General features: G+C 39.6%; 3 protein-coding genes across 4 annotated transcripts in view; 2 read left to right on the forward strand and 1 right to left on the reverse strand.

Moving 5' to 3' along the window:
- Positions 1 to 7,143, forward strand: part of Hgtx (HGTX homeodomain transcription factor) — a 30,789-nt gene extending 23,646 nt beyond the window's left edge. The window contains exon 4 of the mRNA XM_076769255.1: positions 6,919 to 7,143. Coding sequence (XP_076625370.1) covers positions 6,919 to 7,116 — 198 coding nt within the window. The 3' untranslated portion in view covers positions 7,117 to 7,143. The remainder of the gene's footprint in view (positions 1 to 6,918) is intronic.
- Positions 7,144 to 21,636: 14,493 nt separating this feature from the next.
- Positions 21,637 to 23,557, forward strand: Thoc7 (THO complex subunit 7). Of its 2 annotated transcripts, none has more exons than XM_076768291.1 (4): positions 21,637 to 21,982; positions 22,092 to 22,516; positions 22,604 to 22,781; positions 23,433 to 23,557. In XM_076768291.1, exons 1-4 carry the CDS (start codon positions 21,973 to 21,975, stop codon positions 23,465 to 23,467), a joined length of 648 nt encoding a protein of 215 aa, XP_076624406.1. In that variant the 5' UTR covers positions 21,637 to 21,972; the 3' UTR covers positions 23,468 to 23,557. The 2 variants fall into 2 exon arrangements, with proteins under 2 accessions (XP_076624406.1, XP_076624407.1); XM_076768292.1 differs by having other exon boundaries at positions 23,205 to 23,458.
- Positions 22,791 to 24,421, reverse strand: LOC143343403 (putative RNA/DNA demethylase ALKBH6). Its single transcript, XM_076768290.1, has 5 exons — positions 24,271 to 24,421; positions 24,019 to 24,195; positions 23,666 to 23,773; positions 23,443 to 23,541; positions 22,791 to 23,214 (listed from the first exon to the last, which is right to left on the reverse strand). Exons 1-5 carry the CDS (start codon positions 24,313 to 24,315, stop codon positions 22,957 to 22,959), a joined length of 687 nt encoding a protein of 228 aa, XP_076624405.1. The 5' UTR covers positions 24,316 to 24,421; the 3' UTR covers positions 22,791 to 22,956.
- Positions 24,422 to 24,492: the final 71 nt, after the last annotated feature.

Genomic DNA, 24,492 nt, shown 5'->3' on the forward strand with positions numbered 1-24,492 from the left:
GAAACAACCGACAGTGATTAACACAAACGACGATACTAGGTTACGTGTTTGACACTGCACATTTTCGGATAACCGTGCACCGAGTTTGTTTACGATATTAGGGGAACCGGCGCGACAGTTTTGGTTGATGTGGTTTCTTCTTTATGCTAAAAGTTGTCTACTGATCTATGGAAGAGAATACCATGAGATCAGGAAACGCTTCTAGGCTCTGGCTACAGACTGTAACTACTTGTACCTCACTTATGAGTTGTGTACTGAGGAAGAGTCTACCAATGTCCGCAACAATGTTTAAACTATAATTCCCAAATTCGGACGAATATTGTCGTCTCTTAAAAATATTTCTTAATTCAAAGAAATGAAATTTACTACGGCTAAGGTCGATGATGTGGATTTCCCGCGAGATCAAAGATTTTTCGCGTTTCCCGTGTACGCGAATGTGCGACCGACCTTAAAAATTTATCGACGTGTCAATGAAACGGTACCATTTGAATGATAAGCGGGCCCAATGACACGGAAGTCATCCGAGTGAGTGTCGCGCACGGCTTTCCACGCATCATTAAACATTACGCTCTCCCGTTGCACAGTCGCCGGTTGAATTCCATTTTTGTGCGATCGCGCGTTTCCCGCCCATTCGCGAATTTCACTTGACACGCTTCTGAATCCATTACCGGGATACAGTGAGACCTCGATTGTCTGAATTAAGCGTATTAATCTGGGGCTTTCCAATCCACGTGACCTGCCAACTGGCACTGTTCCTCTTAAACTGATTACTTCTGTCCGTGCTTCGAGCTATCTTAAAATGCTTCCGACGCAGTAACGTCGACAATATTTATAGTCGTACGATTCGTCGTAAAAAACCACGTTGAAAATGTGGAATTGGATTTTTTAGTACGGGTCCCCGTTTTTGAGAGAAACGACTTTGAAAACGGCGGAGCGCGTGCGCCGCGCTCCAACAGGTTTTAATACGAATTATCTCGAAAAGGAACTTTTGTATGGGGAAAAAGTATTCCACGTTTTCGATTTATTTTTTTATTAGGAATCGATTCAGTTAGTTCAAATTATTGTAGGGTAAATTTAATTTATATATTTTTAAATTACTCTATGTCTATATTACGTGTACTAACGTCATGTAAGTGCGGATAAAAGAGAATCAATAGAGTTATTAATAGGCAAAAAGTGGAATTGGTTATTTTACCGCAATAATGACGTTAATTTCGAGGACGTTATAGATCGGCAGCGGACATGATTGGTGCTTAGCCAGCCGGGGTCGACCGCATTCGATATAAACACTCTCATTTGGTAATATATCTCATTAAGGCCTCATTGATCCACCTCTCGATAAATTTATCCAGCAGTTCGGAATGATATGCGAACCGATCTCGTTTTCCCGATAAAAACCTGGTGCAGTTGGTTTATTACGGTGGATTCGGTCGATCGATAAATTATGGAAGAGTGAATCGAATGATGTTGAACGTTCTGATGTACTTAAACAGCTCCTGATAATATCCATTAAATACATCCATAGTAAACGAGTTGCCATTTTCTTCGTTAGAACAATTACTTTTCATAAACACTTTGTGTATCGACTTTTAATTTAATTTCACGCCGAGATAATTGATTCTAAAGGAGCCACGGAGGATAAAGGCATATCCAGTTTCTTTTACTTAAATATCATTTGGCTCTATCGACAAGGGGAAGGGTGAAAATTAATAATGAGAGTAGGCACGCAGCAAAGCGGAATAATTGAAGAAAGCAGGGCGAAGACAGGGAAAAAGTAACAGTTGAGTGGGGAGAAAAACACCGTGAAAGCTACGAGGGTAAATGTGACAGGGCGGAAAATCTGAATCGAAAGGAAAGTCAGGAAACGAAAGTCGCTGCGAATATCAATGATAGAAATGCACTAAAGTCAATCAACTGGGTTACTGAATGAGAGCTACGACAATCTTCTGGGGGTTCCCAATCGCTAAAACAGTTTCTTCCAACCGTTTAACACCTAAAACACTCTACTTCTAAATTATTAATCTTTACAAAAGATTACTCTAAGCTACCAATGCCTTAGAACAGGTCCTCCCAAGCTTCTAATGTCTATTAAAGCCTAGATCAGTCTCCTGAAGTCTCCAAAACAACTTTTCTCACACTACCAACACCCAAGACAGCCTCACCAAAGCTCCCACTGCCCAGATAATCTGTCCAATCTCTATAATAGCCTTCTCCAAGCTACCAATGACTTGCATAGTCCCGATTACCAGGATCACCCCATCCAGTCCTAAAAATCCTGCTCGCTCGTCGCGTGTAATCGCGAAGTAACGCGTGTCCGTACAAATTTTCTCGTTTCGATCGCGCGTAAAGATCTAAGTCACGCCTGTAATCTTTCGCATAGTAAATTATCCGCCAATATCAACGAGATCAGATACTAGCGGTATTATCTGTTATCGGTGGGAGGGAGGTTGAAGCGAGAATGTCGCGTGCGTCCGCGAAGAGAGCAAGAGAGCGCAAGATGGAGTCTGAGAGACAAAGAGAAACAGAGGAAGGGAGACGGCATACGAGTGTCAGATGGGGCGACAGAGAAAGAGATCAACACTCCACCCCGCGGTAAGGGCTTTGCGCAGTTATAAATGCGGTTTTGTATCTAGCTTTACGGGACAAAGTAATGGGCTTAGATAATCCTGATTTAATAAATCGAACAGTTGCGAGGTAACGCTGGGGACATGCCCCCCTCTGACTACGTTTACAACGCGTGCGTGACTAATGCGTTCAAAAACAAGATGAATGACACGCCAGAAGATCTTCCTCTGCATTTACATTTCACCACTATATTTCTCGACGGGAAAAGTTCCGAAAATGCTGATCCAAATCTGCGGGTATTACGCGCCAAACGATACCTTTTGGACGGGATTTGCTAGTCATCCACGAGCTATTATTATAAATTTTTTGTTAGCTATTCATGTAGCAACGAAGTACATTTTGTTAATTAAAATAGTTATAATTACTTTGGAGATTCGAGAGTACAAAATGAATATTCATTGAAATGAAATGGATTTCTTTGGTTAGGCAGCGCGACGTCGATTAATATCGAATCGTTTAACCGGCTATTCTAATGTTAACGTTCAATTTGAGGGCATGTAAAGCGCAGAGATTTTAATGGGTTATTATCGGTTACTTGCGTCACGTTTTGGCCCCATTACGGTCTATTAAATTAGAGGTAATTCCTGGTTAAACAGTGTACCGCCATAATGTTATCCGAAAATCAATTCTTACAATGGCGGTGGGATCATTCTGCTCCAGTTAGAGATAAATCCACGCCACGACCGAATATATTATTATCAATTGTGCATTGTGTCCGTCATATTATTAACATTACGCATCGCGAACCAACAAACGCAGAAACATAAATTTACCGCTCGACAAACGTCTGAAAATGTTATTTCAGCGACCAAAGCTTGATTGCTCCGATCAGCAATATACACAGAATTTGTTTAAACTTCACACTCATAATACCACAAACTTCGAACAATAAAAACGTTAATAATTTCTTTCTTCTTTCATTGCCTCTTCAGTTTGTCTTTTACATCCCTTAGAATCAGACAATGATTGACCGTAAATGAAAGACGATTTTCCAAGCCCAGAACGAAGCATAATTTTACAATCCAAAAGAGTCAAGTACCACTGTCTTCGCGGGCTGGAAATAAAAATTTATCCTTAGCCGTTTCGGTTCCCGCCTTTCCTTGTCTTTATTGTAGTCCCTTCCTTTTTATTAAAGACGATAAAACGTTCAATCGATGACCCACGATCAACATATCGTGCGGTGAAATCACACGGGCGCATTATTAAGTCGAAAACGCCCGAAATATTTCTTTCCGTGACGTTCCGATAAGGGCGTCCCTTCGAACGGAGATCTCTTTCACGGATATTTTTATCTTTTTTCAATTACTGAGCGACCATTTCTCACCGAACACGATCTCTGTCAGTTTTAACTATGGTTTCGCTGATTTATTTAAGCAGTAGATCCAACTTCGTCTGATTCATGGTCGGGGCTACACCTTTTCCCAACCGATGAGGGCAATTTTTTCCATTTAACAGAAACCATTTAAATTTTTTATTCAATTTTTCGATCGGGAAAAGCTGCCACTCCTGCCATCTGGCGAGCTTCTCATTGGACCTTCCCCGTGAACAAAGGTCAAGGTTTGCACGCAGGTTATTGACCTCTTCCAAGCACAAAATTCAGTTGTTCCTTTGTCCACGCGATACTCAAAGAATTTAGGAATTATTTTAGTTCCGATCTTCTGATGTTCTTCATTACATATCACTCTGACTCTGTCCTGCTCCATATTTGAGGTTAGATCTCGACTGCATTAATTGTCTCTCATCTTGTCTTCAATATCCACCGTTTTGTCCATGTTCACGCGTAATCATTCTGCCAAAGCACCGATAACTTTTTCAAAAATGCAATCTTCACACTCTAGAAATAGAGCACTGAAAGTAGGAGTAAGCAAACCCCTCCTCGATAATATCTTTGAACAGTTCCAAATGATTAAAGAATATCAATAGAACTTTTCGAGAGGCCCGATACATTCACGATTTGAATTACAAAACCGTTCGATTGGCTGCAAGGTTCAAATGAAGAACCCGGCAGAGAGATCGGGCACAGTTTCTATCAAGAACACAAATGAGATTCAGAGCGTTACTCTATCGCGTCCCGGCGAAAGAAACCAGCCAGAATGGAAGGTCGAGAGGAAGGATTAACGAAAATAGAAGCGAACGAAGGTGGGGCGGAGGGGAGGGAGGTGGGTTTAAAGAGGAATCGACGTTTTACGTCGGCCGGGCTTACAGTCAATCTCTCCAGATTGTCTGGCTTCCTTTCTCTCCGTTATCTTAATTCCTTCGAGTGTTTTAATTTTCATCCGAACAGCTATTAACTTTTACGGTGGGCCGTTTACTTTTTAATTCGTTTACCGCCTCGCACCGGGACGCTTATATCTTTAATTTAAGCTCTCGACTTGGCGGCCATTGAACAAGCCTGCGGATTGGCGAGAAAAGAGGGGTGGCACGGGGTGGAGTTTAGTGGGGTCACGCGGCGCCGGCATGGATAGAGGGTGGTTTGTGGGTGCAATCGCTACGCTCGAGTCCCGCGCTCCCCTGACGCCCGTTACGTTAATTAAATACATTGTTGTGGGGACACAGACTCCTGCTGCGTATTTCGAGCTTTATAGATGTACAGGACCACCTTAAGAGTCGCCTTCCTTTTCCGTCAAGGTGTGTTCGTTAACCCCGGGGCCCTTGCTCTCGCCGCCTCTGTACCTTCATTTTGATTAGGCTGGATAATAAGCATGCTCCAATTACGGGACCATGCGTACCCGGGAGAATGTTGACGGTGAAAGACGAGAAGACGGCTTAAGTCATACACTTGTTACAGACACAGAGAGCATCATAGTCCACTGGGTTACGTTCCACTCTCGGAAGCACCCTGTTAAGTGACGACATATTACCTGCGTTTTAGCAACAAGGGCTTTAAAACGTCAGGCTGAACACTCGGAGATACAAGGAGCATCATACTCTACTAGATGCACAGTGGTACGCACGCCATTCTGTCGAGTTTGACGTGTTACCTAGATTACAGATATTGCGGACCCTATTTTACTGGCCCTGCCTAGGTTGTAACTAAAAGGGGTTTAGAACGTCGGGTCAGACACTCGCGGGAGACACAAAGAGCATCGTACTCTACTATGTTAGACTGTCGAGTGTGGCATGCTACCTAGATTATACCTAAAGAGGATTTGAGACGTCATGCTAGACACTCGCCAGAGATACAAAGACCATCACGCTTCACTGAAATCTTACATGGCAGTCAACTTACCTGATTAGCCCCTTCAACTTTAATTTTCTGTTTCTTGGCTATTTTGCACTTAACCCCACGACACTTTCACTGGAATCATACAGCAAAGTACCGAAAGACGTGTTTCGTTGAGCATCAAGTCCAAGTTCTTTGTCCAGACACTGTTTCACTGAACACTCAGTTTTCACTTCCTATGTCTGGCTATATACACAACACTTCCACTAGAATCTTGCAATAAGGCGCAGTGAGCGCAATTTCGCGTAACGACATTAAGGGAACCGAGGCTTACTCCTTCCTCCCACTACTACCACTCACTCTTTCGCACTCTGTACCCTGCTGTACAGAGTCCCAGGGGCCCCAACGTGGAGGTGAGGTGAGTGTTTCGCCAAAATTCTCCGCACCAGGCCTATCTACTGTCAAAGTAGTGGTCCCGGGTATGGGAGAACATCAGCTTAATCGAGGTTTTTGACTTGGCTAAAGCCAGGAAGTCCCACTCCAGTCTCGTACCCCCTTTAACAAAGTGCAGAAGGAGACATCTCATAGACAATCCTCCTGATTAATCCTCTAACACTTTTAATGTCCTGTGTCTGACTATTCTGAATTTAACCCCGCACACTTCCATTAGAATCTTGTAGCAAGGTGATGAAGGAGACGTTTCATTGACACCATCGAGTCCGAATCCTCTGTCCAGGCATCCTTTGTCCAGTGGCACCGCTCTCTCATCTCCAAGAGGTAGGCAGTTGCGAGTCTTCTCTATTCATGTATAAATCGCTTCTAGATTCGGTCGGATCCAACACACATACGAGCATTTATTAACAGTAAATATACTTGAACTCTGAGTAACAGGAGACCTCGTTAGGTATAAAATGTGTCCAGTCAGTAAATAAAGCATCTACCCTACTTAAACAAATCGACAATGGCATTGAGATTAAGTCTGGTACTGTGTTAAATGTGACACTGAGGTTAGGTTTTCAATCTGTGTAGTTAAATATGTGGAGGAACAAACAGATTTTAAATAAATTTAATAATTGCAAAGGCCAAAGGGAGCGAAGGTTTTTAAAATTGTTTGGGATCTTTGTTTCCAGGTGTGGTTCCAAAACAGAAGAACAAAATGGCGGAAAAAGCACGCGGCAGAAATGGCAACGGCGAAAAGGAGGCAGGAAGAAGTAGAGGGCGTTGTTGCCGAAGGAGAGGACGGATGCAGCGACGCAGAGACTGATGGGAACAGCGAGACTGCCGCGAAGAGGCTCAGGAGGGAACTCGAGCAACAGTACAGGCATTAAGAAGTGTAAAAACAGCATTAACGTGATGAAAGGGGGAAAAACATTTATTAGGTAGATACCTACGAAGGAAATGGAACAGTGTATGAGGAGAGTTTCACCATGTGCGAAGGGAAATTTTGTTTTTTTACGGTCCGTTTTTACTGTTTCGTGTCGTCGCGTGGATATTCGAGAAGCAATCAACCGCTGAGAATAATTTTGTCTTACTTCGAGCCTGAAAATAATTTTCGTCGTTACGAAAACCTCTGTGTTTCAAAAACTAATCGCTACGTTCAGCTTCGATCGAAATTCTATGTAACTGTTACAATAGAAGACACCCCCAGTTTGGAAATAATTCCTGTTCGAGAGAGAAACGGATATTGAGGCATGAAAGATTGTGCTGTTAAAACGCATTAATTGTGAACGAAAAGGCCTACTGAAAAGTGTAAATGATATTTTAAATACGAACCTATTGTATCGTTGATGATTTCTTTTTTGATACCGTCAAAAATTTATAGTAACTATTTTAAAAAACCAAAGAGCGACAAGTTTTGCAAAACGAGTGAAATTTCGTTGATATATTCGTGTCTTTCGCGAAGTTAAAATTCAAATTCTAAGTTAATTAATGAGTTTTGGTAGCACAATGTCGAGTTTCGCTTTTTTTTTTAAATAATTGCCCAAAACGAGTTTTTAATGTTTATAGAAATCTATTGTCATTTGTATATATTTGTACTAAGATATTCCTATATGTATAACGAAGAAACGATTGTGCCATCTGTCTAGACGTACGTTAAAAATTACACGCAAAATTATTGCATTATGATATGAAACTCAGAGACAGTAATATACAATGAAATTATTTGCAGGATGTCCACAGCACAAAGGAAATTCAATAGAATGTAAATTGCAAACGATTCTAGTAGTTTTAAGGCAAGAAAGCAGTTTCTTTATCGTAATGCACAATCATAAATTAATGTCAAATTAAAAAAACATGTTCTATTCTAGTCATCTGTGCGTTGAACGTCGACTAATTATTTGTAAATAATTTAAAGAATAACAGAAACTGTATCGTGTTGCTTAAATTATGATAATTTGTTACATTTTATTAAGACGAGAATTATGAAATAATTATGAGACGAACATAAATCACAAAAGACGCGTCTTGCCTTAAAATTTATACAAATTCGAGGAAAAATTCGCCGTCGCGTCAACACCGAGTCCTGCAAGTAATAAATTATTAATAAGAAAAGAGACACCGGTAATCTCATTATTCGGTTAACAGCACGTGTATAGTAAATGTATGCTGAATATCAGGCGAGCAACTATGGATATAAATATTCGAATAAATAAACACGAAAGAGCAAAAAAATACGCAATGATTCCTCCTACAAGTTGTCTATTTACGTCCCAGTGAAATTTAAGCCAATGGATAAGCGGAACGAAGTGGATTTTGTATATTCTGTAGATACGATAAACGTGAATGTGATATTTAACATATTTAATAAGAATCTGACATAGGTATACCGGATGGCTCTAAAGTAAATCGCCAAAGTCTCGTGGAGCGTTCCACTCGTCAAGAAAACAATTTCTTATTTACAAATAATATTTAATAGCGATACGGTTGTACAAAAATAATAAAAATTCAAGTACTCGAGAGACGAATATTCTTTCGACTTCCATTTTCAAAAATATTGGCGGAGAAAAATTTCTAAAGCAGAATCAACTGGTCGTTCAAGGTTATCTAATTACGAATGACGTCAACGACACCGTGCGCGCGCAGATGTGCGTGAGAAAAGTGGGAGGAGCCCAACAGTGTGGTGGGGATAGCGCCTGAGTGACCTTGAACGACCACTTGATCTTTATGCGACAACGTTTGGCTCCATTGGGAATTGGAGTGACTCTGAATCTATACAAGTTGAAATAACGACAACAGATGATGTATTTGTTCTTATTAGAACTTATAAAAATGTTCTTTTGTAACAATGGCTTTCTCTGGTTCTTGAAATCGATTGGACAACTCCGTCAAAATTTGATCGCCTATTTTAGAGTCATCCCACAAGTAGATACTCCCAATTAAACTAAAACTGAAGAACGCAAAAGAATAGGAACGTAGATATACGCATATAAATATGTATAATCACACGAAGCGTGCGCCTAAAGACTCGTAGGCTAACGATACACGAGTGGATTCAGAAAAATCTTGAAACAATGTTTCTGCATGAGCGACGGAGTGATTGGCTCGCGCATTCGATGACGAATAACCGGAGGAATATTCACGAAAGCCAGGTATATAGCGTACCAAATTACTCGAATATTCGAAACATTACTGTACAGTATTTAGATAAGTCGCTAAGCGAAAGGTAGAGACAATCTGTATAAAATATTGTATAAATTATACATACGTGTTATCTATCGCTTGTGTATTATATCTCCAATTTAATAAATGGAATACGTATTATGGTAATTATAAAACCACTGTGTATTTATTTCTTACACTTCACTCCAATTAAATATGACGATCCCTTGTAAGTAAAAGCACCATGCAAAAGAAGAGGCAGGCACAATACAATGCTTGACCAATTATCAAACTGCATTTTAAACTAATTTCCAAAAGCTTTATCTATTATAAATTCTAAAAATTGTATTTTACGTCAACTACATCGTGTAGAACAATTGTTCCAAAATTACTGATGTTGAAACAAATGATAAAATAGAGCTCTGAGTAGTTGGACCTTTTAAAATGATCAAAACGAATACTGTAGCAGAAAAATAGCTCGGAAATAAAGTCAACAAATCACAAGATCCATGATGTAATTTATGATATGTGTATATGAAGGTTGGAAGAAGATTCCTCTGCCAAAAATAAGTTGAACGTGTGGAATAAAATTTTGCGATTCGAGTCTTTGTTTCCGAGAAAAGTAACTATGAAAACTGTTTGGTGCACGTGCACCCAGCAAATGGTCAAAGTTAATTTACTAGAAAAGGAAGCATCGTACGAAAAAAGTGTGTTCCACAATTTCGACTTATTTTTTAATACAGAATCCATTTCCACCTCGACCATCCTACAATTACACCGCACTTTATACCTCGATGGACATTTTTATTACTACTGAACGCTGAGATTATTTCCAAAGTCTATTAAGTTATTTCCAAGAACTCTGAAAAGCAGATGTATCCACTACAGAAAACCAATTCCCAGAAGATTTATTTATATTGAGCCGAACCGCTTAAAGTAAAATATTAAATTTTCGTTTGCCAGAAGTTAATGTACCTTTTATGTAGATAAATAAGTCTAAGGCTAGTTTAATAATATAGGAATGCAAGGCATAACAAGTTATAATGGATATACACTTTCAGATTAATGTTCTACCACGTCGACAGACAGTGTACACTTTTTCTGTTAATTCTCTGTACGAACGAGTCGCCAGTGTGTAGGTAGATAAATTGAAGACGAAAATCACCAAGGCCATCAGGACTATTGATAACCACATGCAAGGGGTCGTAATGAACGATGTACCGGTGCGTTGCAGAGAACGCATCAATCATAAAGGAAGACACTTGAATGACGTAATTTTTAACGCACAGCCCGCCAATAAAATCCTACATTGTACCTGCTAATGTTAACAAAACAAAAAAAGTTATTACACGAGACACGCATATTTAAGTTAATGCAATTTTATCCTGGCAAAAACAATAAAGTAAAACATCTCGATTTAACTGTAATCGTCGAGGCAAGATGTAATAAAATATTCATTCCTAAACTATAATGGTTTCTTTTGGTCAATGGAGGATTCTGTCATCTCCCTCTATTAACTACTACAAGTATTCTATACATACTTAATAAAACAAAGGACACCAAAGGCAATAACCGATTGGCGTAATAAAATAATTGATGCGAAGATTCCTATCGCGCAACTTTGATTAGGAATAAAAATCACGAACTTTACTGCCACGTGAAAAATGTTCCCCGTAAAGGGAATCCATCCACAGATAAACCAGAGGAGAATTAACTCATTAGCAGCAGCCTAATAGACTAGAAATAATCTTTCGTAGGGAAGTGTAGTAAAGTAACTGGAACCTAATAGGGCGTGCAAAAACATCGAACGTGGTTGGGGGTGGGGGGGTGAACGTTTTCGTAACTGATATCGATTTCAAATATACGCACGGTGATTAATGTTACGAGAGTTTTCGTGAGTCATAAAGTTAGCATTCGTAGGTAGCGGAGTCCTTATGCCGGTCGTCGTTCGCTCCACCCTCGATCAGGAGTGGGGGCGGGAGGGGGAGGGTAACTGCAGGGACGAAACGGAATCCCGGAGGCATTGGCAGTGTAAATTTATCGTGGTGTTAAGCCGTTAATATTTGCTCTCGCGAGGCTTTAAATCAATGAAAAATATTCTAATTGGAATATGAAAAAAGTTGGCGCAGTACGCCGTGACAGAGAGGGTGCCAAGCGTCGTAAAGGGAGTAAAGTCGGACTCTGTCTGACTCTGTCTGCACCGCCGTCCACCCCCTGCCCGCCCATCGCTCCGGCGTTACAGAATAGAATTATAAATTGTCTTAACGAGTGCCGAGCAAAGAAAAATGGCAAAAAGTTTTCGTCCCCGAGCCGTGCTCGAGGACCTGTATTGAACTATAGATTCTCCACCCTTCAGCCACCCGAAACCCCTTCGACTTAGCTAACTACAAAGCAAGTTTACTAATTTCCCGAATCGCCCGAGAACTGTGTGTTAACGCACCCCTGCCAGTCGCGTCCCATTAATTCGCACGATCCATTAACATCTCGTGAATGTAACCGTCAAGGAGCACCTACGACCATACGCGGAGTACTATACTACTAATTAAGGGGAATCAATTTATACCAGCGCGAATGAGTGATAACTGCAAACTCTGCATCGTTTACAGTAATGTTTGTCGAACTTTTCTGACCACGTTCCATATGAAAGAAGCACATCGGTTCCTCTAATAACCCATTTCGCCTATTACTGATGTTATAACATAAAATGTACTCCTTCAAAGAGGAACAAAATGTTGGGAAAAGATCATGCATTAAATTATAAGGAGATACTTGTCAGAAGGCTTTAATCTTAGGCTTCGTGATGATTTTAATGGGTCGATGGTCAACGATGATTAGCTTATGGTCATTGTGTGGTCAACAGTGAGGTTGACATCAAGGTCAGCGGTCCAGTGAAGATCTAGAAATGGTCAAAAGGTGGGACCAATCGAAATAATATTGTTCTCTAGACCAAGCGGTTCTTCACTCTTCACGTTGACACTGTCTCCCCACTCTTCGACTTCCCCACTCGAAGACTACCGCTGGACAAATTCTTCAGTACCCCTGGAGCATCCAGGGGGATCGGGTCTCGCGGGCCTAAGTCAGGCCATTCGTGGAGTGCTGACCACTGGGGACCAGGAGTGACCAGGACTGACCAGGGCTGACCAGGACTGACCAGGACTGACCAGAACTGACCACTACTGACCAGTGCTGACCAGTGGAGATCCGACTACTGACCACTACTGACCAGTGCCGGACCGTAATGACCAACGGTAAGAACTATTTAAAATTGCTCTCCCCTCTTCTATTCTATCGTCTGATACCAATTTTGCTTCAATGAACTGATTTTGCCATGCTTGTCTAACTGATGTTGCTATAATTTGAATATTTTCTTATTTTACAGCTGGTCCACTGGTAACTATCCTATGTACTGACAACAAGTAGTAAGTCCACTCCACTTATTTGTATTTTATTATTTTTATTTGTTTGTTTCATATGAATTCTATTTTATTTATCTATCTGATTTTATTTGGTTATTATGAATGCTCCTTTTCTCTGTTTCTATTTTTACATTGTTTGTCGAATTTATGTTATTGCTTTGATATGTATAATATTGCAGGATATAATAATGTATGTTCAATCATATACTATATTTGTTTCTATACAATTTCATGAATTTTTATTATACTGATACTTTGATTCTTTCATTTCGTTTGATTGTTTGGTGTCTCGATCCAAGTTTCTTTTGAAAATTCTTTCAACTCTCTTCATTGGTTGTGCATCTTTCATTGGTTGCACTTTCGTTTGTTTCTTCTTCGACCAACGATCGTTGATCACAGAAGATCTTTATTAATGGAGGGTGGTTGGGAATCGGTTAGGGTTAGGGTTAGGGTTACGGTTAGGGTATCGAATGTTCGTTTTGATATGTACAACATTGTGTCGATGCATATATCATATTTGTTTCGACGACGCTGATTAATATAAGATTTTTATTATTACGTTTCAGCTTAAATTCTTGTAATATTTTCCTTTAGCTAGGTGATAGGTCATTTTAAAATGTATATTAGATTTCCTGTCATATCTCACTAATATAAATATTGGTTTTGATTTCAGTCTTTTAGATTAATCGCAAGGACATCGAGGGAGTACGCCACAACCGCCGAGGGACTTTTAATTCCAAATTGATTAGTCTTAAGCTTCGTCGCGAATCTTAAAATTAACGTCGAAGATTTCTTTTTTGTACATATTTTCGCGTTTTACCAAGCAATTATTCAATCAGTAGCTTCTCGTTTTCTCGTTCCCTCGTTCCTAGCTTCGGTCACCGCTGTTTCATCGATTGAAACATGTGATCGGCCGTGTATCTGGTCCGAAAGATCTAATCGCCTTCCCTTGGTAAGCTTGATTGAGGGAAAACGGCACTTCGCTGGAAGGTGTGGAGTTTCCGTATTCTGCGGAAACGCATACCTTCCAGCGGAAGTCGACCCCGTTTCAGGTACTCTCTCTTTGTCAGACAGCCTAAGTCGGGTCCTTCGGGCTCCCGGCGGGTTGCGTTGGAGAAATGGAGACCTCGACTCGGGGTTGCAGTTCTCTGTTTTCTTGTTGAGATCGAGTTAGCAAGGGCAGTAGGTTCGATCCTCGGATCCGATGCACGGTTCAGCATCGCGTCGCGTCGCGTCGCGTATCCCACGATTTAGCTTCATCCCTCTTTTTAATCACATAATTGCTTGGTACAAGGAACTTTGTTTCCTTCTATCGTCCGAATTTTAGATTCAACTTGACTAGACTTGAGCTTCGACGTTAATTTTAAGTCTCTAGTGTATCTGCGTATGCCAAGTAATTATTTAACAAGTAGCTTCTCTCGACTCGTTCTTTCGTTTCTTGCTTCGGTCACCACTGTTTCGTCGAACGAAACATGTGATCGACCGTCCAGTTTGTCCGAAAGATCTAGTCGCCTGCCAATGATAGATCGATTTCTAGAAATAGAAATCAATCTACCAAGGGTAGTGTCGATTCGATCCGAAGATCTGCTGCACGGTTCAGCATCGCGTCGCGTCGCGTCTCCAACAATTTAGCTTCATCCCTTTTTAAACAAAATAATTACTTGGTATTTAGACTTAAGCCCCTAGTGTAGCCGCGTATCCAGCCAAGTAATTATGTAACAAGTAGCTTCCCTTTTACTCGTCTCCCGTCACCTCCGATCACCACTGCTTCCATGTAGAAAGCAAGTGATCGGCCGATTAGCTGGTCCGAAGGGTCAGTTGCCGTCCTCTAGTAAGACGATCCAAGGGAAAGGGTATTTCGGCCGTAGAGGGGATCAGGGACTGTTCCTGTCTGCGGTAGCCCCGACTCAGGATCCCTCTCTCTGTCAGACATCCCGAGTTGGGTCCATTTGGCTCCCAACAGGCTGCTTGGGGGAAATGGGGAACCCGTGTCGGGTGCGTCGATTCCCTTCCCCTTCGATCGGACTTGCCAAGAGGCAACGAGCTGACCCTTTTGACCTCGCTATTCGGTTCGCGTCTCTCGTTCCTTGCACTATTGCATGGTGCATCGCGTCGTATCGAGTCGCGTCACCCACGATTTAGCTTCGTCCCTCTTTTAAACAAAATAATTACTTGGCACGACTAATCTAGTTTCTAAGGATGTAAAAGGGAGATCGATGGAACTTGGATTCCATCTATCTCCTTTCGGGTCTCCACTCGCAGCAACCTCCTCGTGGTGAGACCTGGTAATCGGTGTCACCCACGATAGAAAAGTTATTCTTCGTGGGTGACACCGAGCTAATGGCTGCAAATTTAAAATTCTTTCTAGATGTAAGAGAAAATTGTACTCTGTGTAAATTGTAAGATCTAAGAATACACAGACCTTTGAATGCATCAAGTGTATTACTAACTTTGCGTTCGTCTGAATGTTTTACGAAATGTTTATATTAACTTTGACCACGATTAGTTCCTCAGAGACACGAGTACCGTTTTAAAAATCTCATGTTGTGAAACCCCCATATTCTAGGAGCTACAGAAGCCATGTTTCTGCTTGTAGTATGGAAAGAGCGTGCGATTGGGAAAGTGTTAAACGTAGTAACGCTAGGGATTTTCAAGAAAGTGGCACGCGCAAACGTAAAACCTCGCTATCGGGTTTCTGTTGCCCCCGCCGCCCAGCCAGTCGACGATTTCGTGAGATCGACCGATCGCGATCCCGACAGTACCAATAATTTCTCTTCGGTAACCGGCTGACACGAAATCCCAGGTTTTACTTCGAATACCGCATTGATTAACTTATCTAATCTAATTTAAATGCGAACTGGGGGAGACCACGGTCTCGCTTCCGCTTCGCGTTAGAGGGGGAGGTGCTCGATCGGGGTAGACTGCAAGGGACGGAGGCGAACAACCCTTGTGGCGCGACCGATGCTGCAGAGAGACGAGGACTGTAGGAACATTAAGCGCGATAGCGTGCGCCGAGCAAGGAACGAGACAAAGAGAAAAATGGGGATTCAAGGGATTCGTAAGGACGGAGGGCGGGTTAGAGCGTTCGGAATCCGTGGCGAGAAAGTAACGGCTAGGAGGACGGTATGGCGAGAAAAGGGAAGAAGACGTATCCGAGGGAAAGGGGATGGTAGAGAGTGGTTGCACGAGATAATGAGAGAAGCGAGGGTGAAACAAAATGAAGCGATCTAGTATGGGCGGGTCGTAGGAGCAGTAATACGAACAGGGTGTACCGTGTTGAGTAAGGCGAGTTAGGGCATACAAACCGCTGTGTAACGTATCAAATCGAGTGCTGAACCCGGGATTAAATCGGCGAGGACGAAGGAGGGAGGGCGGGGGATCGAACGACGTTCATGGAACCTGCGAAGACGGGGAAATCCACGGGTGAGTACGGTTTTGACTAACGCTAACGTCCGTGAGAATGGAATATGAACCTTAAGCGTCTCGTTTAATTTCGTTCTTCGCGAACGGCGCGTGGGGTACGTGCACCAAGAGACATAATTGCAGAGTGATACTTCGACGATGCAGATTTTTCGATTCAGAATCTTCTTCGATACGAAATTAAATTGTAAACAACGGTGGGCGAAATGTGTAACTTGGCACAATTACAGATGGTCATTCAATACCAAATTCTTCTAAATTTGATATTTATTTTCTGTATGTTGTGGATATTAAAAAATACTTTAAAGGGCTTAATAGAATAAACTGACGGCGTCCAACTACTATATTGTTTTATTAATATTATTACAGTTCCTTTAGAACAACTCTATTCGACGTTGTTTTATCTCCATTCCTACACTTTTAGTCGAATAATGAACAGTCCATATCCTATACACGCGTATAGTTCCATAACTACTTATTTTATTGTCCTATAATAAAATATGCTTCCTGGACCATTCGTAGGAATATTACTTTTCTGTTAGAAATTGGTCCAAGGCGGATCGCTTGAATAATTTGATCCAGCAATATTCCACCTCGAGCGGGATAACGCATGATTGACAATACAATAATAACGGCGATTACGACAATATTGAAGCAGCGGCCGACTTTGTTACGGGCATAACTAGGGGATTGTCCCCTTGTCCATGGACACCCTAACCACCCTTAACTTACTGCATCAGTTTCGCAAATTGAAGGACCCCCCTCCCCCTACTTTGTATCCATCCGACGAGCCGCTTCTTGCATCCAATGTTCAACAATATTGTTATAAAAATACAATCAAATTCAGACATTGTATTTTCGGAGGTATGTCTATTCACCAAAAATGATTGCAATTGACTCCCGCAACCGAAAATAATTTTTTCAGGACGATTTGAAATTTTTTTTTCTCCGAAAAATTTCAATGCCTACCCCCTTCACAAAAATCTTCGATACCGTCATAAATTGCAAAATATTAAACTAAAGAAGTGTAGTTATGCTAGGTCGTATCGTTCGAAACTCTTTTCCACGATAATTGAGAAATTTCATATCTTTCGATCGAAAATGATACGTTTCAAGGGTCGTCGACGGCTACATCGATGCTGAGAAAGAAAAGAACGTAAGTTTACACCCCCAACCCCCCTCTAAACATCGTTCACCATTCTTCCCTTCTCTATTTATCATCCGACTACTCATCTGCTGACTTGTTATTAAATTAATCCTTCGTTTAGTCAAATTGATGCATTGATATCATAGAGCACTCATAACTCATGGCACCCTTTCCGCCACGATTAGTACACACGCAGGCCCGTTTTCACGCGCGACCCCTGATCCAACGAGCCGAGGGGCTCTCTACTCTGCGATTCCCTATTTGCGCCGATGCAGACTCTACGCTATTTATTAACATCATTACTTATCATTTCAACCACTCGTGCGTCACGATGACGTCACTGAGATAAATGCATCCACCGGTCCGTAAGTACCTCGTTCGATAGTCGAACGATTCGATCGATAAATAAGATCGACCCGACACCTACCGATTTTACAACCGCGGAAAACACATATCGTACGCCATAACCTTATTCTGAGAACTTCGAGCTAAAAAATGCTGCGTTCAATCTTTCTAAAAAGGCAAGAAGATCAACGCAATTCTCCTGATACCATTCTTAATCTCATTTTCAAATAAAATAATTCACTACTTAACATCTACAATGTAAACGAACGCATTAATATGGACATTTACGTAAGATTTATGTAAGACAAACATTACAAAAGTGAAAAATGAACACAGATCTCTGCTTTGTCCAGTTTGCAATATATGTTAAAGGGGGAAAATAATAGTAATTACCTTGACGTGACTCATTTAACAAAACATGTCATTGCTTAATTCACGGCTATCTGGACTTTATATTGAAATATAGACCGATGTAACATAAAACAAAAATATTTTTCTTTCGAAACGAACAAACCACGAACAACGAAAACGTACCGAAGGTTTATCATTGTAACGTACGATCCGATCAATCAGAGAACGACAGGAAGCAAATACTGAAATCAGTGAGTTCCGGCGTAATTAGTATACGCGATAGAGACGTTGATGGCCGCGGAAGTTTTATTTTCCGTCTCCTACGGGGCGTTTTCAATTTGAATACCGATTAATCTGGCCGAATAATCTTACCGTATATTCCGAGCCAGTCCTCCGATATTCGTTTGAGGGCATTTTTTAAAACTAAACGTTTCACTTTATCGTGGCGCGCAGCAATTAATAATAACACGCAATCGGGCGTATCTTTTATAACCTTTCGGAGTATAAATCGCGAAATTCTGGAATTATCAGGCAGCCAGGAATGAAAGGCTATTTCCGTCGCGCGGAATCACGAGCAATATTTTACGTGGGATTGGGGTTGAACGCGGACACATCGACGTTTGATATTTTTATGCAGTGGCGCCACCGCGGAGAGATTTACGAGGCAGATATGCGATCACAAAATGTCCGACACTAAATCAAACATGTTGCATCGGAAAACATCAGAAATTATTATTGGGACTTTTATGGGATAGACGGGAGTGAAAGGAGCGTACAATGTAACTCGACGCGCCGTTTCATTGCGAGTATCTTTCGGACGATCTATCGCTAAATAAATCGTGATATATTAGGCCCTCCACGTTCCATCGATTTTTACATCCCGAGAAAGGAAACGTGCATGGCCACTCATTGAACTGTCAGTCTCGTGGACGTCGATATTCCCTCGAAACAGAATCTATAAATCGCTTCTTTGCCACTGACAATTAATATCCCTACAATCGTTTTACTGTCACGTTTCAACAATTACGCGAAAGCACGTTTTCAACAAACCGAAACAAACACCTATTTCTATCAAAGATATCGAAAGACACCTTTCGAAATTGTAACCTCAATTTATCTTCTAAATTTAATCGTCTTTCTTCGATAACATGATACCATTATGTCAAGTTTCGCAATGAGGAAGTCTAATATATTAAAATCAAGACATTTGCAAAGAATTATTTGCATCCTAATCTTTTGGTCGAAATAAGTATGCACAAAACCGCGGTAGAAACAATTTTTCTTTTCATATATTTCGCAAGACACCTAAATCCTTGTCAAACAACTGACCTTCGTATCATATAAAGAATTATCATTAGCAAACAGCACTTTAAATTAGAGATCACTTGTTTGTTCTCAATAGAATCTATAAATCGATAGCAAATAACCTATAATGTTTCTTTTTCTTCGCCTGGATTTCCAGTAACTCTAACGACGATTAATAAAGATTTATCTGTGCAATAATCCACGCAATTGTTCGTTCTATGCGTATTGCAAACAGTAATTAAGTAATTGAAAACAAGTTTTTCATTCGTTGACGCGAACACAATGTTGCAATTATGTAGGTTAATGTTCGGTTAATCGAATCACGTAGGTTAAGATATTCGAATAAAAAGACATTCATGCACATACCTCTTCTCCTTCTCCAAGTTCTTGAGCTATGCATTATATTATTTAAGACAAATAACAAATGGGTTGAACACAAATAAATACGAAAAGAACAGGAAACGATACACGTGCTCGCACTTAACCGTAGCACTGCTAATAACCGTTTAATGCGTATGAATATGCATTTTTCGAACAGAGTGCGCTGTGACGCAATTAAAATCATTCCTAACCCTGCCGGTATACCGATTCTAATCGATTGGATCTATAACTAAATCTTATGCTTATAAATAAAATAACCTGTTTCTATGAAAAAAGAAAAAGTTTCACGATCCTCTGTTAAAAAGAATATACAGTATTGAGATATTTAGAAACGTTATAAAATTTTTAAGAATGCACATGTACTCACTGACAAATTTCTGGCTTCGACCATAATAAATCGTCGTAGAACTTTTCTTAACCTCTTCGTTCCCCCGAATGCAGCATAATTTCCTCCTGTTTAACATACATCAATCTATTTTGTCACAAATATAATGTAATTGAGAAAAGAAACTGTTTCAAACGCAATGCAGGTCGATTTCACAACCGTTTCAGCATTGCATCGAAAAGCAACAATGCACATGGTTGCAAAGTGTACCAACCTTACAAAGTAGTCCATAGAATATAAAGTAGCATTTGATATTACAATAACGATATAAATTGTCTGAAACTGGTGTGTATTGAAAATAATTTACATATTCTACGACGAATAATGGAATAGCCACGAAACCTATAAATTAATTAATGTATAATATAAAAAATTATTCTACCGTCTGACAGCTCCCCAGCTCAATGAAATCTGCTGTATTAGAGCCGTTTTAATACTACTAATGAAGGAACACAAGTTTTTCTTCCCTTTGCCTTTTTCATTCTTTATCCTTCGAAGAAATAAAGGCAGAGTCGTAACAGCGGGATGATTAATATCCGGCTGACAGTTTGTGAAACGGGCAGCCAATAAACGGGATAAAAATACTGGTGAAAAATAGCGCGCTCATTAGGGGTACAGTGACATCTGCGACTGCCGCGTCGAAATTCTTCGAGGAGCATAGAAAAGTCGCCCGGACGAAGGGAACAAAGAAGACAGGTTTATTAAAGTAATGGCGGATTATTTTAATATTCCAACGGGAACGCGCTGCATTCACTGTCTTGCGGAACCTAATAACTTTTCTTGGGACATTATCTCTGCTCCTTCGTAATCTCTATTAAAACTATTCATTCTGCGCGATAAGAAACGAATGTCAAAAGCACGTTTATTGTTAACTAAAATCTTCTAACCAACGAAAAAATAATTAAATGTAATTGTCGTTTAACTCTTTCTTTCTTGGCCCTACTACGCAGAAATGAATGCGATTATCTTCAATATCTGCGAACATATGGAAAAATAAAGTTACCTTTTAAATAAGCCAGCGATGTCAACTTTGTTATTCGAATAGGTTGCCACATCAATGGATGCACGATTCTGGAACTACCATAGTACCATTTCCCTGTCACATGCAACGTGATCGACTCGAAATGGAATAAGGCTATAGTGGTCGTAACGATAGGAATTAGAACTAAATATACCTTCTACCATAGACTAGGTACTATTGAAAAGCAAACTGCCCCCAAATAAATGACGCAATCTTAAACAAAGTATGTAGGTTAGGTCTTAATCCCGATTGTAATTATGTTTAAAATAATTGACAATCAATAAATTCAATTATAATTCCTGCCGCTCCGTTGGTGCTACAGCCTTATTCTTTCCTGGAAACGGAACTAGGGAATTTATAAGGCTTATATTCAATGATAACGAATGCCTCAATATGGCGCCAATGCCTCAGCTCGCCATCTATATCACTAGCAGTAACTTCTAGTAACTACATTTCCATATAGCGTTATGACGTCATACCGGTATTTCTGTATTTCGGTTTTTATAAAGATTGTAAATGTGAAATCAAAAAATAACAATGAAATATCGGTATAAATCTTTGGCTTTGACTATCACACTGTCATGAGCTTTCGAAATAACAAAGATCATGACTTTTACTGCCACGTGGAAACTTATCTTAAAGCGTCTGAAATTGTATAAAGAGAAGCACGATGCGTGGTATTCAAAGCGTCGTTTTGTCTTTTAATAATTTTGTCTGTATATATTAATAATGGACGAATAACATCAATTAAACATACTAAAAAATAACATTATTTGCATTATTTAACCCGTGTTTTTTGGAAGAGGTGGAAAGATGTCTGACGGTAAGTCCGTTCGCACATAACCCGTCGTATTATTTATGTTTACCGTGAAAGTTATATGTTACACTATTCGGCAAAATAATAATACTTTCTGATTTGTTTGTTTCTGTAGAAGAAGTAATACGTCGAAGATTACTCATAGATGGAGATGGTACTGGAGACGATCGTAGAATAAATATGTTGTTGAAATCATTCATAAAATGGATAAATAGTCCAGATGCGGATAATACGTTGCACGAAAGAATGTTGTCACAACTCGCGCAATGTGAATTCGCGCAACGAAAATCCAGACTAGTCTCAAATATGAGTCAAGAAGAGTTAAAAAGCTATGAACAGTTATCGAAAGAAATTGAAATTCAGATAGAGGAGGCCAAAAGAGACATAGAAAAGACAAAGGCAGAGTTGCAGGACGCAAAACGCGTGAGGAAAAACAGAATTGAATACGATGTGTTGGCTAAAGTCATAAATGAACAGCCAGATAGGGTAGAAACTAATTTAAAGCTGGCTACACTACGCGAAGAATTAGATAAATTGAAGGTATGTGTTTGGATTATAGTGGTTGTAAAATTACATTTTGCTGTATGATATTAAAAGAGGCTAATGTAAATATGATTTAACATAAAGGAAAAATCTGAACAACTGGAACACAAATTGGAAATGAGACGTAAACAATTTCATGTTTTAATTTCTTCTATACATTCTTTACAAGGAATGTTGAATGAGTGTGATGAGGAAATAATGGATGTGAGTTTAGAAAATTATGAAGATACTCCAATGTCTTCTAAAGCAGAGGCAAATTTAGGTAAACACATTTTGTAAATAAATATTTGTAAATTTTATAAATAATCGAATGTACAAGAATTACGTATTATTTATCAAGTTTCATTGCCCTTTAAATTACTATATAATAGAAAAATACGAAAATTATCGATAGTAAATTATATACGCGTATGCAAGTAATGTATACGCAAAATGCATTATCCGATCTTTAGCTTCAGTTTACTAGTTTTAGGAACATGTCTAATCGTTAATGACAATCTAACATCCCGTTTTAACAACTGCCCTTTGGTAAACTGTTCTCCGCATATGTTCAAATTTTTTATCGTATGTCTTGAAACAATATCCGCGTCTCTTACCGCGATTGAATGCAAATAACAGTGATACAAATCTTCCTGAAGAATTAGCAAACTTCTACGTTCTAATAAGAAACTAAACTCTAAATTAGGTTGTTGCACCTGAAAAAAATTATTACAAATAACACACATTATTAATACTTCAAAGGCACTCGCGGGAGTATAGGAGTCTGCAGATAAAATATTATTTTGTGTTTATTTGTAACGCGAATTCGACGATGATATCCGACCGCGGATATCACTAACACTGTAGGGGGAAAATTTCAATTTTTGGAATCCTATACCCCCCTCCCTCCTTAAGGCAGTTTAATATATTGCAGTTGTTACAACCTGTGTGGTGTCCAGTCGTTTATAAAAATCTAGAAGTGTATGAGATCCACAATTAATAGTTGTTACAATAGGATGGAAAAGTGGACCATCTGAGTGTGCCTGATAAATAAACATCATATTTTACATTTTAATTTATATAAACATATGCATCTTGTGTTTAGAATTAATCACTTCGTTTATATATATGCAATAAAAAGTACATAGTCATATAGAACTTACGTACCATTATTCCCTGGCCAGGTAAGTATTCATTAATCAGAACATGATTGGGTAGCTTATCATTTTCAAATATACCACAAGATGACACTTTGTCAACATATTTTTGAAGCCACTAAAAATTTATTACTACAGATTTTAATGTCACTTTTTATTCAAATATATTACGTATGGTCGGTCGCATTAATTTATCCCCTGCTTCGAGGAAAATTCACTAGCGTCAATTTTCTTTTAGCGGAACTAAAATTCCTTGCTTCCTTCGCGGGAGGAAAAGTTAAACGCCGATAACTTTCCCTCGAAGTTGAAAGAGATTAACGTAGCTCGTACATATATGTATTATGTGTATTACGAAATACTTACGATTGGTATTTTTTCTGCTATCATACCTTTGGGATGTGGTATGCCACCCCAATTCTGCAAACGGCGATGGCTCAACTGTGTCCATTTTGGTAGAGGAGCATTATTGATATGCTTAATAATTTCTACCTCTTCCTCTTTTGTAATAAAATTTGGTACATAGATAGCAGAAGCGGGCACCTACAATAAATTCATAGTTATGAAGCACAGAATCGAAATCTAACCTGCAATATGAATGTTTATGCGAAAATGAACCTCTTGAATTATGTTTTCAGCAAAAACACATTTGTGTTTTTCCATTTTTCAATGGTTAAAATCAAACAATTAATAAGAAATTAATTTATTGTCTACGTAGTCGTAATGTTTCACTATATAGCCATCAGGGTTATATAGATTTGTAAACAATTAAACGTGTATACAGGGTGTTTCAAAATGAGACCTTGATTTCAGAAAATACGTAAAAAGAAATGTCGACAT

Source organism: Colletes latitarsis, chromosome 7 (assembly GCF_051014445.1).
Source record: "Colletes latitarsis isolate SP2378_abdomen chromosome 7, iyColLati1, whole genome shotgun sequence".
Taxonomy (NCBI): domain Eukaryota; kingdom Metazoa; phylum Arthropoda; class Insecta; order Hymenoptera; family Colletidae; genus Colletes; species Colletes latitarsis.

Bases quoted from the DNA above. Each gene is read 5' to 3' on its own strand.
- LOC143343403 (XM_076768290.1), bottom strand. From the start codon at position 24,315: ATGGAAAAACACAAATGTGTTTTTGCTGAAAACATAATTCAAGAG. The intron at 24,196-24,270 runs GTTCATTTTCGC...AATTTATTGTAG, and splicing joins CTGAAAACATAATTCAAGAG to GTGCCCGCTTCTGCTATCTA. The intron at 23,542-23,665 runs GTACGTAAGTTC...TTTATTTATCAG, and splicing joins TACCTGGCCAGGGAATAATG to GCACACTCAGATGGTCCACT.
- Thoc7 (XM_076768291.1), top strand. The intron at 22,517-22,603 runs GTATGTGTTTGG...TTTAACATAAAG, and splicing joins AAGAATTAGATAAATTGAAG to GAAAAATCTGAACAACTGGA. The intron at 22,782-23,432 runs GTAAACACATTT...AATATATTGCAG, and splicing joins TAAAGCAGAGGCAAATTTAG to TTGTTACAACCTGTGTGGTG.